The sequence below is a fragment of the Dermacentor variabilis genome, chromosome 1 (assembly GCF_050947875.1).
Source record: "Dermacentor variabilis isolate Ectoservices chromosome 1, ASM5094787v1, whole genome shotgun sequence".
NCBI classification, from domain to species: Eukaryota; Metazoa; Arthropoda; class Arachnida; order Ixodida; family Ixodidae; genus Dermacentor; species Dermacentor variabilis.
The window spans coordinates 10,320,727-10,335,282 of record NC_134568.1 but is presented as its reverse complement, the minus strand read 5'-3'; the positions used below and the strand labels follow the sequence as shown (position 1 = coordinate 10,335,282).

The following is a 14,556-nucleotide window of genomic DNA, read 5'->3' as shown; positions in this document are numbered from 1 at the left end:
GGAAGCGTAGCAGGGGGTGGCAGAAAGTTAGGTGGGCGGATGAGATTAAGAAGTTTGCAGAGACAGCATGGCACAATTAGTACATGACACGGGTTTTTGGAGAAGTATGGGAGAGGCCTTTGCCCTGCAGTGGGTGTAACCAGGCTGATGATGATGATGATGTAAGCACTAAACTTTGTAATATATTTTTTGCTGATTTCTTTTAATGTTCGACTCTATATTTGATTTGAAATCTACTATTCAATTTTCGCACACACCCTACCTGTTACTGTTCTCCATCTCCACAAAGTATCGAAATCTATTAGAATTGAAACAATGACAAACATTTTCAAAGCAAGGCAGTAACAAAATGGGTAATGCAGCAGTCTAGTCAAATAGCAGCTCTAGCCTTTACACTACAACCAGTGATGTTTTCCTTGCAATGGGCCCTTTTACATATGTTTATGCCACACAAGTCTTTCAGCAGCTTTATTTTTTTCTTTTTACACAACTTCTGATGTTTTTCAGCAACCATTTATTTATTGCTTTTTGAAAGCTTGTCATACAGCAGCAATTCATTCTTGGAAAGCTTGTTTGCAACCAGGAACTATAGAAGCTGAGAGGCTATTTCTGCAGTTATTTTAATGACAATTAGTGATCTTGTGTTTAAAACTGATCCTTTGTCCCTGACAGTTCGCTTTTTTTTTTTTTTTTGCGCTATTCAGTACAGGTGTGGTACCTAATTATACCAAACTAAATATTTCTGCTGTAAAAATAAAGTCTGCATTTGACCATTCGATACCTACTTACTATTACTATACTTACTATTTCTATTCAATTCATATTCGAAAAAGTTAATATTCACCCATCTCTAGTAATTCGGTATAATGTTAACTTCTATAATTACAATCAATGAAGAAATGATTACATAAGTTGTTTTGGAGATAGGATCCTATTCACCATGGACCAAGCTGAATGACACTTGTATTTGCATAACATAACATGAGCATGCACAAACAATGGTGATTTGATCTAACATTAGCTCCCCGAGCTATAATTGTAATAGTGTAATGGATTCACTCTTTAGGAGGCATTGAAGGTTGGAAACCACTATAATGTGAAATGTGTGGAGTCCATGATTTCTGTGATTGCACTCCTTCTGTAGCTTCTGCAGCGTTGCCTGCTAAATATGAAACACGGTACAGTGAAACCTTAATAATGTGTACCTGGTGAGAATGTGGCATAACTACACACTAACAGTGGTATTTACTGAACTGCCATCTACAAATTTGCGTCTTTTGACGTGCGCTGCTGCTGCCAACAAAGAAATAAATGGGATGCCACCATAATTGTTACCTAAATTTTGCACTACAAAGATTTTTTTTATTTCTATTTTATAAAGCTGTGAAAAAATTGTGGCACTCTTGCACGACCAAGCGGCATTTCAGAACTTTGGTCGTCAGGCTTTCTCCAATACGTATGCACACGTTTGTGCAACACTCTGCTGCCAAGTGAGAAGCGACACCGCTTTATTCATTCAAATGTGTTACCTGCTGCTGCATGGTGCCAATCAGCTTGTGCGATATGTGTGCAACGTGTGACATTCTAAGCGCACCCCGTCATTGTACCTGGATGCTTGCTGTAACATATGCATGCATGTTTGTTGGCAGACTGCCCCCAAGTTTCGTAGGAGTGTCTGTGCAGTGAGCTTTCTTCATGCTGCTGCTGATACTGGCCCTGCATTGGTCTGTCGTGCATCTTGTTGAACCTATATGATGATGGCAGGCTGCTTTCGTTTCTGCAAGCAATGTGTACTTGAAGCCATCTCAGTCAAGAAGGCGGCTAAGAATGGAAGTGAATATTTGTAATCGCCTATTAAAAGTGTGCAGTATGTATACAATGGTGTTATGCACTATGCCACATGCACGGCCAAGGAGATAGTTAAACGATAGGTTGGCAGCGATAAGTCATATTGCCGCACCTGATGATGGTTACATTCTTTGCTGAGGTCGCCACCATGCCTCAGTGAATTTCCAATGCTTATCCTTATAGGTATCACCATATTCATACCAAAGCAGGAATCAGTGTTAGACTGGGCTCTGCACTTTCTGAAAAGACAGAAGATCTTTTCTGGCATGGCATGGTGTCAGCCACACTGCAAGTCAAGGCAGTGCAGTTGACCTTTATGCGACAAAAAGTAAGCGTGGTGCACACTAACCGATAGGCATGCGACAAGCCACTACAGCTGAAATGGTTATGGAGACTGGGTCATGGGGGATTCATTGCAACTACATCTTGACCGTTGGTACAGTTTAAGCAGGTACATATTAACGAGGTTTTGTTCTGTAGTAGTATGGTGAACTTCAGCCAGTGACCTCGAATTAAACAAAGCAGTGTACAGAGCTGAGAACAGGACAGCTATGCACGATTTCACTGTTGATTTATTAGTCCTGTACAAGTCACAGAGGAAAAAAAATGCATAAATAAAAACTCCTGCTTGTCTCTTCAATGGCAGATCCTGATCGCGTGCTGACATACGGTGTGCTGTGGTCCCCGGACCGGCTGCTCTACCTGGCTGGCTACCTGGTTGTGCTGTTTGTCTGTGCCGTCCTCTGCCTTCCTGCTGCATGGCAGCTGTGCGGCTCTGTATGGCGCCAATTGTGCCCAGGGAAGCCTTCACGGTTCTATAGTGGAAGTTTTCTGCCAACTTTCCACTGATGGCACGCATGTGTGTATGTGTGTTTGCCAGTCACATAGCCAGGGGGTGGCCACAGGCAAAATGGCAGTTGGCTGAACTGAGGAGCTATTATTTAATGTAATAGACTAGCATACACCTCTCCCACTGTGGTGGCTGAGTGGCTACAGCATTCTGCTGCTGAGCACAAAATTTCCAGTTTGTTTCTGGCCATCACAGCTGCTGCTGCATCACAGTCAAAGGGAAATGCAAAGATGCTCATGCATAGAGCTTTGGGTGCCCATTAAGAAGAGCCCCGAGTGGTCAAAATTAATGTCAAGCTTTCTATGCAGCATCTCTTATAGCCGCTGTGTTGCTTTGAGACATTAAATGCACCGATTCAGTTGATCAGTAAACTTCCTATCCAGAAGAAAACCCTGGCTGTGTGCCTGGTGTGTGCCTGCTGTTGAAGGCATTTCCCGTTGCAATTTCTTGTGGTATTTTTTTTTTTTTAGCAATGCTGCAATACTTGCTGCTTCCCGCTTCATCCGCTCCTTGACTTCTGGAAGTATGCACATGATCTCTGTAGTTCTCACAGAGGGGTTTTATGACAAGTATGTGATGCAAGTAGGGAAGCCACAAACTATAGCAATGTTACGTTTTGTATGCAGAAGGGCACTAAAGGCAAACATCAATTTAGGAAAACTGTAGGCTGGCGCTGGGCATAATGTTCAAGGCACCAGTCATATCAGGAGCAGGGCATTTCTAAGAAAATGACAAAAATGTTGCATAGTTGATCATCAGATGAAGTCACTTCCTTTAGAGCACTTCTGTTTGTGTGGTTATGCAGTCAGCACTAGTGCCTTGATTTCTTGGACTGATTACAATAATGAATACTTCAATGTCGGGTACCAGAACAAATGCCAGGAGCATCTTCAAGAGCCGCACTGTACAGCCACCAAAAAGAAAAGCCACAGTTTAATTTGGGTTGGAGGGCCCCTTTAGTGCCACTGGTTGGTTATCTTAGCTGTTTTATTCTGTTTATTCCCACAGCCGTTGTCACCCACATCCATTTTTCGAATCTCATGTTCTGTATATTGGCAAGTAGTCTTTTTCAAGACACGTGGGATATGCCTGCCAACAAAGTTTTACTTATCCTAAGCTGGGCTCCGGAAAAAAAGGTTTTACAAGCGGTGTTTTCGGCCCCTGTCTGAACCAGAATTAATGCAGGTGACAGCTCTCATCTCAAACACCTCTGACATCTGGTGGTGAGTGGGTGGGCTGTTTTCTATTGTCATAAAGTGTGCTATGACCTAGCTGTTCTCGGTCCTATCCACTGTGAAATTTAAGTACTGGGTGCGCAAGGTGTTTGACTACATAATGATGACTTCAAGAATAGCAACAATATTTCAGTCAAGAATATGAATATTTGTTCCGAATTAAATTGTTTCTTTTACCACTGTTTTCTGAGGCTGTTGAATAAAACCATCTTCAGCCTCAATTATTTAATGAATTCGACTTTGGTAACGGCTGCATGCTTGGCTCACATAGTGTGGGTTAATGTTGGGCAGTTCTTCCACAATTGCAGCTTGCAGCGAGTTTTCAACATTCCGTGGCTGCTTGTCAGCTTCCCTCTCAGTGACGCTGCCCATACATAGCAGCGTAGTAGATTTATGTTGGGAACCAGGGACAGCACATTGAGGGTGGCGTGGCCGTAGATGGTCGCAGCCAGCCACTCTTCGGTCATGCAGGCCCTGTGGGAGTAAGCAAATCTATTACTAAAGAGTGGTGCTTAGTGATTTCATGCACAGAAAGCCTGGCTGTTGGCTCTGCCACTTGAAGCTGCTCGGCGATGGTCATTATTGACCTTTCATGGTTCTCGCTCATCATGGCCTCCACTTGCTGGAGAAACTCAACTGCCTGAGGGGTGTCTGACCACTGGCACTGCTTTTTTGTCTTTGTCTTGGGTGATAATTGGCCAAGGCCATAAACTGTTGCCTCACACCCCCAAAGAAAAAAAAGAATTTGCCAACATTCAATAAGGCAGTGATGTCCAAGTCTTCGTTTTCTTATGTAAGGAACTAGGACAGCATATGGATTCATCTCTTGTGTCAGACTGAAAGGTGATACCCTGGAATAAGTGTGCTAGAATGGTGACAGAGGGGTTGGTGAAAATGAAGTTGCCACCTAGACAGATGGAATGAAAACGTTGGATGTCTGTGGTGATTTGAAGCTGTGTCTTCAAGTACCTTGTGCACCCAGTACTGGAACTAACTATAGATATAGCAGTACACTTGAGGCTTGTCCAAACTGCCCAGTGACTGTTTGGTTAATAAACCAGGTGGACTCTTTGATTTAATACAAGTGCTGTTTTTATTTTTATTTCAGTGCTGTAAGTGTGGACATTCACAAAGAGTCCATGCATGTGTGCCATGAGGAGCAAAGGACAGTACTTTTCAAAAAGTGGTGGGGCTACCCTATGTGAAATGTGTTGGAATCCCTGATATCTACTGTCTATGTAGTGCAGCCAAAGCTACACACTGTGTAATGCAATGATTGGAGCAGATAGTCCTGCACAAGCACAGCAAGCCATGCTCACCACAAGCAGAGATTGAAGCATCTTGCCATACTTCATGGTGGTATCCCGCTTACTCAGCATGTGCAATTCACTCACAGATGCTGGCACCAAGCCAGAGCCCCTCACATAGTCGCTTTACTGTCATCAGCCTGGCTGTTAGGTGTCATTGCTTGGCCCCAGCCAATGATACTACAGTGAAATCCTGATGATTTGAAATCTCTTAATTCGAATTGACGGATAACAGGGTCCTGACAAAGTCCTGTGTTGTATTCGAATTGAGAAGAACTCCCTTGAATTCGACCTCAAAAAACCACACAGCAGTTATTTTGAACAAAATTTCTCATTTCCATGGAGCGCTTTTCAAACAAACCTGAGCCAAAGGCGAAGGCTTTACGCATCGCTAGCTGCAATCATGTTGCACGCCATAAAAATGACAGGAAAAGGTGCACTAGGAGCTGAGACCGAACTGGAGCAAGCAGAGCAGCACATGCCTTCCTTTTCCTTCCGGCTTAGAAGAAGCAGGAAGGAGACCTTAGTGCGAGCTTGATCACGTCATCGCCAACATTTGGCATGCAGGAGAATGACGTGCATCAAGCCACCATACTTAGCGGCTCACGTTTGCACGTTTTCTCTCACACCCACAGCAAACTGCACACGAGGCGCAATCTTATCTGATTTGGACTTTATATGGAACTTAGGCTTCTTCCAGCACATGTCGTCGTGTGCTGGAAGAAGCACCCGACGAAACAAGAAAGATGACTTTCAATGCGAGCTTAATGGCTATTTTGTGTGCTGTACTGCACAATTGATTGGGTGCTATATTTGATTGGGCTCTCTTTAGCTTGAACTCCATTTTATTTGAATAAATTTTCGGTCCCCTTGGAGTTCGGATTAACGAGCTTCTACTGTACTAAATACTTCAGTTGTCCTAGGTGACACATCGCATCCTGTAGCTCTGGCTGCACTGCACCAGTGTCGTGAGATGGAGTGTGGTTATGTGTGCCTGGCACACATTAGTGGCCTGGGCTGTTAAGCTGCTTCGGAGGTTTACTGGCGCTGGTTTTGTCATGAGTCAAGACAGCTGAAAGTGTGTACATGGCTCACCTGACAGCATGCAACAGCACCTGACAACAGGATGCCATCAGTTCCAAGTTGCTTCACAAAGTTTTACTTGTTTATCCCTGCAAAAGTACACAGCACTTGTGCACATCTTGAATGGTCACCTACAGGCACACTGCTTATTATCACACTTTTTTACGTAAGCAGTTTTGTTTGTTACCAAGGTGGCACTTGCTTAGAAAATGCACAGGATTGTTAGGTCACTTTTTGAGTTGATTGCTTGTTCTGCACAGTCCAGTGGGGCTGGAACAAGCAGAACAAGCTTTAGACAGCTGTGGCACTCAGTCTGAAGATATGCATGTATCTCACAGGGATAGTTCTCAACAATCCCTGCTCTGAAGGTGTTGCAGCACAAGCGTCTCTGACTTCAGGCAGGCAATACTGGATATCAGCTCTGTGACCATGATATGCCTGCTGAACCATGCTAAATTTGCAAAAAGTGCAGCCAAACGGGGCTCGGTGTAAAGTAGAACAAGCCCTGGTTGTGCACTGCAATGCATACAGCGTGAAGCAGTTTGGAGGTGGTCACTTTTAGGCTAACTGTACCAAATTAGGCATCTGCTGCAGCGCTGATTTTTGCAGAGAAAGTAAGAAAATGGCATCTCTTCAGCTGGCCATTTATCTCTGCCACTGTGTTTATTACCGTCACAGTAAGGAAAGCCACCACTGCTGCGAGAAGTGGCTTGGACGTCTGGTTTAGTCGACGTTAATGCAGTCATCCTCAGGTCACTTTAGACTCTGCACTTGCACAGCATGTATGTTTTAAATGTTACAAAGCTCAGTGTCAGGAACTTTAGATTGCATTTGGTTGAGTATTTAGTGCAATGTTTCCTCCTTTTTCTACTTTTGTGAAGCATTTTGTTAACCATGGAAAGTGACTTATTTTCATATTATGTACTTACAGCCTTTGCCGGAAGGAAACTAGTCATGATGACCTTCCTGTTATGTGGATGCTGCATTTTCTGAATTCCCTGACATGCACTACACTTGTGCTTAATTTTGGCATACAGTTCTAAGGGAAGAATAATGGTGCTGCCCTAAGAGAGCACAATGTCTACAGAATACTTTGCACTGACAGTTTGGGCTGTTGTGCATGCATCTGCACATATTGCTGAGCAGGTAATCTATAATGCAGACTATATATAGTACATTGAGATCAAGCACTAAAGATTTGATTTTAGTTTATGTCAGGCAAGCAAAAAAAAAGGTGTACTTTAAAGCATTCATTGATATTTTGGTTCTACAAGCATTGTTTAGATGTAGTTATGTCCTCTTATTCAGTTCAGTTGTGGGCTTTTTAATCGGAAACATTTTGGTGTCCATTGTAGCACTTGACACATGTCAAAGTTTGTATTCTTTATCAAGTCTCCAGCAGGGCTGTTCTAAGACTTTAATGTCTTACTAGACCTGTATGTGTGTGTGGTCTGGGGCCATTTTCCAATTTCAATTCCTGCAGGGACTGTCCTCCAGCTGCATGCACTGAGTGGTTGGGTCAGTGAAAGCAGTTAGACTGATCCACTTGTGGTAAAAAGTATATTTCCACTTACTATGCTCTTTTACCTTAAGTTATAAAGGCACATCTGCTGAAAGTGGAATAGCTTACCATCTTATTCTACATTAGAAATACAAAATTCATTGTTAATGGGTGGAAGCTCTTTAATGGTATCAACTTTAAGTGTTATTTTTAATAATTTCTATCTTTTTATTTTTTTCCCACAGCTATAGCTTCTACACTACAGGCATGGCTTCATGTTGTGGTGCCACATTTAGTCGCTAAAGCAAATAATCCACGGTTATCATGTGTGACTGATCGTTGAAGCTGCAGAATGTACAGTAGAATAGACACGATGGAACATGGGGCTGCATCATGCTCATTAACAGCCTAATTCAAGATGTTTCAGTGCTGTACAACACGCTGTGTCAGCCACTTAGTGCATGTACCTGAAGGACGAGTCCTCCAAGGCATTAGGCTCATAGTGCAGGTTTCATCATAGTATTCATTGTGGATCTTTTGGCACACTACAACAGCTGTATTTTAGCTAGGACTCCCTACATCATCATCAACCTGTTCAAATCCACTGCAAAATTTCCAGTTGCTCATTCTGTGTCAGCCGACACCTTGACCTCTGCCACCTTCAACTGCATATCCCTTCTCTTGGCATCCATTCACCTACACCAGTAGAGTTCTGATTATTTGCTCTGCGCATTACGTGACCTGCCCAGCTCCACTTCTTTCTCTGAAATTGCACTAGAATATTAGCTGGCTGTACGTGTTATTTAATCCACAACTACCATCTTTCTGTCTCTCTGTGTTATAGATATCATTTGTTCTTTTGCTTATTGCATGCTTGGTTATTTTCATTTGTTCATGGGTGCACTCATTCATCACACTTTGGTTCAGGCTCGTGACATAAAAGAATGCGGCACGAGATATTCAATCTTGGTTCGAACCAACGAGTTTGCATTTTCAAACCAAACATTCTAACCACTACACCACAACTGCTTTGCATAAGCTAACAGATAACACCTGCATTGGGGGCTGACAAATGCAGATGGCATTCCGTCAGGCTCATCCCATGCGCTGTGCCATGGTGCCCAGTCATATGCAGCACTGATAAAGACGTGTTGCTTGTGTCATTCCCACACGTGCACTGTGATGCTTGCATTGCACATGATTGTTGCGAGGTTTGCAGGTTTGTGAAGCAAATAAAAAAAATTTTGCCAGGTCTAAAGGCAAGCTCAGTGAAGGCTATCTTAGAGAGCTCACTAACTGAATGTGTACTTACTGATGGACAGCACATCTGTTCACTGATGCATGCTTCTTGAGGTTACGGAGGGGAAGGGTCATCTTAATGTGGTCCAGGAGTTTCTAGTTGTTTGAGTGGTACTGAACTGCTCCTAATGTTCTCCAGGAGTACCTGGAGGTTCTTCTCGAGATCACTTGGTATTCAAGTGCATAAAGAAGTTAAGGGCTCATAACTGCTATTTTCTTTTTTGTAACCTGCCAGGTCTCTTTTTTTCCAACTGCTCCTCAGCCCCTGCCAGTTTTCTTTCGAACGTTGGTTCGCAGACATTTTATTTTACATGCGAGCTGGTTTTTCATAAGCACTGCAGGCCTGCCAACTTTTCACTATTTCATCGTTGTGATCACATTGGCCCACTTATTTCCTGTACTCTGCACTTAGTGAGTTGTGCTGATGCATTGCACACATTTTGCCACACACACTGTCTTGAATAGGGAAAATGGATAGGAAAAATGCCGAACAATGTGCATTCTGGCAATTTTGTTGAAGTTACTTACATTCTGTAGTTGGATTAGCTGGATACAGATTTGTGAATTCATATTCCACATAACAATAAGGTCATCTGTAGGCTTATGACAAACTGGAGGATGTTGTGTGTGCTTATTGTTCTCATGTATGTCCTCGTGTAGGTTTCAGTACATCCAACTGTAGTTGAATCTCATGTATGCGTAAGAAAATGTAACGGGAGAACCAGTTACAATCAGCTCAGCTGTAGAACTTGCAGATTGAGAGCCAAAGCCCTAAGTCTTTTAACTGTAACTCATTGGTCTAACTTGGTCATTCCATTTCTATTTGTAATGAGCATAAGAAACCTGTAAAAAAAAAAACACTATAGACTGAATTAACCAGTTATAACACCTCAACTGAGTAGGTATTTTTACCTGAGAAGGTTATGGAACCATACCATCCTCAACAGGTCATTTGAGAGGCACAGGTTTAGTCCATGTACATTGAAAAAAAACAGAGAAGTGTTGCTACATTTTACCACTAATATTCAGTGGAGAGTCATGCGCCTTCCTGTTACCTCAGCCCAAATGGCCAGGTTATCAAGATTGTGGTGGTCTTCTATTTTATCTATAGTATGCACACATGGACTACCACATTTTCACAGACAATGATTTTGGCTGTTATTTTGTACTTGTTACTGCAGCTGTACATAGCAGGTGTATGGCTCAGAGATTTAGAGTTTTAATGCAGTGTGCACATTGCTGTAGAAGGTACATGGCAACATTTTAGCCGCCAAACTGCAATGGGACCCGCCGTGGTTGCTTAGTGGCTATGGTGTTGGGCTGCTAAGCACAACATCGCAGGATCGAATCCTTGCCACAGCGGCCGCATTTCGATGGGGGCAAAATGAAAAAACACCTGTGTACTTATATTTAGGTGCACATTAAAGAACTCCAGGTGGTCCAAATTATTCCGGAGTCCCCCACTTCGGCATGCCTCATAATCAAATCATGGTTTTGGCACCTAAAACCCCATAATTTAATTTTTAAACTGCAATAGGACATGCAATTGCTTTTACCTTGTAGAGAAATACTGACCTACATCTTTGGTATAAAGTCTGTTAGTTAGGTTAGTTAGGTCACACAACATAAACTGTCTTTGTCGTGCAGGCTTTGCTTTACACTTTCTCTCTCACAAAAAGGACAAGTTCTGTTCAGGCTTGACGATGTTGCAAGGTTGTTTTAGAATTTGTGCAGCATGCTGTGGGTTCTGTTCTTGTGCAATAATATGCATTACTGGTTACCTCTGTGGTAGAATCTCATTTACTGCATCATCTATCTTTTGTTTTGCTCTGTTGACACTACAGGGTAGGTGTGACATAGTGCACTGCTACTGAAGCCTTAAATACACTGTTTATTTGCCGGTTACTTGCTGGTAGTGGTGAGAAAGGTGCTTAATTTTGTACTCTTGAACACACTGTTGCTCAACATAATTCAAACTCCTAACTTAATTCAGCAGGCTCTGGCACAAAGAGAGGTACGTCCGAAACACCATGGCAGTACACTGGTGGGTTAGTACTATAGCTGTAGTATACTATAGCTGATGCAAGGTTCTAGTACTCTTCCGTGGTTGCAGGCTCAAGTTGCGGCTGTGTTGCTGAAGACAGAGTCTGGTCTGTATTACTTCTCTTTGTCTTGTAGAAAATAAGGAATATGCCAACAGTGTAATAGATTTTGCAATTGTAAATGGGCACCATACTGATGGGTGAGTACATACAGACTCTGCTTGTTTGTCTTATTATGGGCACGTCTGAACCTGCTTGGTTCTGTCCACATTTTTTAACTGGTTGTGACAGTTTGTTCATGCAAATTGGCAAAAGCCAGAAATATGCCTTGGAGGACATATAACTCATGTGTAAAACAACCTAGACTTTGGTAAGCTTTGCTGTTGTGATAGAATTTTGAATTTTACTTTCGAAGTTGCTTGTGTGTCAGCAAAGTGCATTGTGGTGCAGTGACAGCATCCTTTAATTGCACACTCTGTAATATTGAACAGCACCTTTATTTGTACTTCACTGTGTCTACTTGCAGGGTTAGTTCCAAGCGGCTCAAGCACAAATGTTGCTTGCTTTTTTTAGTAACCTTGCTACATATGCCCTCCACACTTGTTTATCTTACCTTGTTGACTTGTTTATTCAATCTGATCTCATGAGATCGGTTGCATAATCACACTATACTTTATGTAGTGTGTTGAAGCAATTTTTGCTGCAGTGATTGTCAGCTGTAGTGTAAGGTTTTTAGCATGTTTCTTCCAAGCAGAACGAGATATAACAGTGCCCATTTGGCATTGTTGATGTGTAGTATGCACTCTATAGCTTGGCTTGCAAGTGTTCCTTGTACATAGAATGACTACAAGAACATGTATGAAACATCAAGATACAGAGATTTCAACTCTTGAAATTATGAGTAAGATCGTTGCGAGAGGCTGATTGTGTGCAAAATATTGGTGATGCAAATAAAATATGGAGTCTGCAGAAATGTCATTTATTTACTGAATACTTCCACTTTGTGATACAGTAGATGCTGGCAATTCATAAGGACAGTAAAGATAAGTTAGGCAATTCTTTATGGTGAAGTATCATTTGCAGCAGCTAAACTCACGAAATGTGTAGTAGTCACCAATGACCTCATTAGCTTACTAGAATTCACTAATCTCTCTCAATTTTAGATCACATGCTGCAAGTGTAGGCTTAAAGCCAGTCATATCTCAGTACATGCCACTATACAAGGAATGTCAGACTGGTACCACTTTTGAGATATCCGGCTTCTGAGTGTACGGCAATGTAGCATGCTTCTGAATCTGACATCAGGCACTTTCTTCAGCTGATAATTTTAAAGAAACTCTTGCATTTGTAATGATACAGGGGAACACCAATTTATATCAGTATTTTACTAGACATATTTGGGATTGAATGGGTCAAAAGTAGTAGGGGGTTTTCAAGATTCGTAGCTTATGGCCATGCGCTGAATGCCAGTAGGCTTGAATTTTGTGCTTACAGCAAGTACCGCGAGGTTACTCATTTGCTTAATGAAATTTTTGTCAATTTTATTGGCAATTATCATGCAGTTTCTGATGTCCTCTGTTACATGTATATAATCGAAAATATCACTTATTTGTATCTTTACTGCACTGACTTACCCTTTGTTGCCTCTATTGAAACAACCCCGTATTTCCACTTACAGCCATCTTCTAAAATAAAGGCCAAGGGACAGGGCATTAGAGCACTTAGTGCAAGGTTTTCCAGTTTTTACTTTTGGACCTGCTTTGTTATTTACTTAGCAAAGTTTCAGTTTACCATAAAGAGAAATTGGTTCAATATTTTTGGCCATGTTAGTGATTGACCATGCGCATTAATTTACAGGTTGTGCTGTGTTCAGCTTTTATAACCTGGAGAAGATGTGTTGTTCCTTCAAAAACAAGTCTTGCCTATCTAGCAATAAATATGCCAGTTAACACCAACTAGGCCAAAAAATAGTTATTCTGGATAAACCACTAGCACGCAGCTGTACAAGGCCACTACATTTTGTAGAATTGTAAAGAACATATATTCAGTTGCTTATCGTCAAAGCTCGTGCTTAGTCCATTTTGCAAACAGATGGGCTGCAGTCATGGCAGATACATCATACAAAACGTATTTAGCGCACCAATTCTATCAATTGTCTGGCTGGCTTTAAAAGTTACTTGTACTTTACTTGCCCCCCCCCCCCTCTACCCACCTTCTCAGTTTGAGAGGAGTGTTGTCTTGCATTGTTCATACTGACTGAGGACCAAATCTGAATGCTGACTACGTTAAAGCATGCATTCCTTCAAAGAATTACTCAAAATGGGCCAGTTGTGGATAAATGCTGCATCTATCCCCTTTGAGGTTATGCTGTTGAGTTCATTGTTTAAATTTCACAACTCCTTTGCATTGTATAATACACTTGCATGGTGGAGTTCACATAGCAGCAATGCCTTTTTTTCCCCTCTTCTAATTGTGTAGCATAACACAAAATGCCCCGTACTGTAAAAAAGGCAGTGGACTAACGAGGCTAAACCCCAGTTTTGCATGCAACGTTGCCACAAGTGACAGATTGACCGCCTCGTGACCTGATAGTTCACTTCAGACAGCTTTGCTCATTGCCCGACAGTGCTTCGGTCGACTAGCCATTGAAGCACCAGCTCCTGTACGGCATTGCTGCTCTTTACGCTGTGACCATGGAGCAACATGGCTGCAGCAGAGCAAGTTTTCTCCTCGGCAAGCACAGTTCGGATCATTTTGCGTACCAACATCCGCTGCTGGTATGATTGTGGACTGCTGCACCAAGAGTTGAAAGCTGAATAAGCCCCATTCCAGTTTTTCTAGATTAGTTTGCATGGTTGAAAGTTGTGAACATTTTCTGTTTAGCATCCAAGCAAGCACCAAAGGTGAGATGTGGCAGCGAAGAGCAGCCACTCGATGCTCAACACCATTCTTTAGTATGGGTGCCAAGTATTTGTGCCATGACTGCTGGCATTAGCTAGCTCGGCAAGCAAGTTGCCGGAGAAACTTTAAGCCTTGCCATAAAAGGGACACTAAAGAGTATTATTTAGTTAAACTCTAATTGTGATTTTGACAGGCCCCAATTACCTAGGCCTATAGGCCGCGAGATTGAGCAGAGTCTTCGTTTGCTAGCCACTATACTTGTTTACATATACATGTACAGCGCACATATCATTTATATTTAGAAGAACTTGCTGGGTGAGTTGGTGCACGGCTATGTTAGGAAGAGTTGTGCGTACAAAAGGACAAACACAAGTTGTATTTCAGTGTTTGTTTTTTTCTTGCGTTCGTCCTTTTGTATGCGCAACTATTCTTAACATATTTAAAGTCTGCTTGTTCCATGGTTGTAGTGCAGTTGTAACTAGGAGTACTT

The 14,556-nt window shown here is 42.2% G+C and overlaps 1 protein-coding gene across 4 annotated transcripts in view; it reads left to right on the top strand.

Annotated features, from left to right (window-relative positions):
• Positions 1-12,138, top strand: part of LOC142575377 (uncharacterized) — a 76,557-nt gene extending 64,419 nt beyond the window's left edge. For all 4 annotated transcript variants that reach the window (XM_075684712.1, XM_075684738.1, XM_075684720.1 and 1 more), the window contains exon 9: positions 2,495-12,138. In XM_075684712.1, coding sequence (XP_075540827.1) covers positions 2,495-2,697 — 203 coding nt within the window. In that variant the 3' untranslated portion in view covers positions 2,698-12,138. The remainder of the gene's footprint in view (positions 1-2,494) is intronic.
• Positions 12,139-14,556: the final 2,418 nt, after the last annotated feature.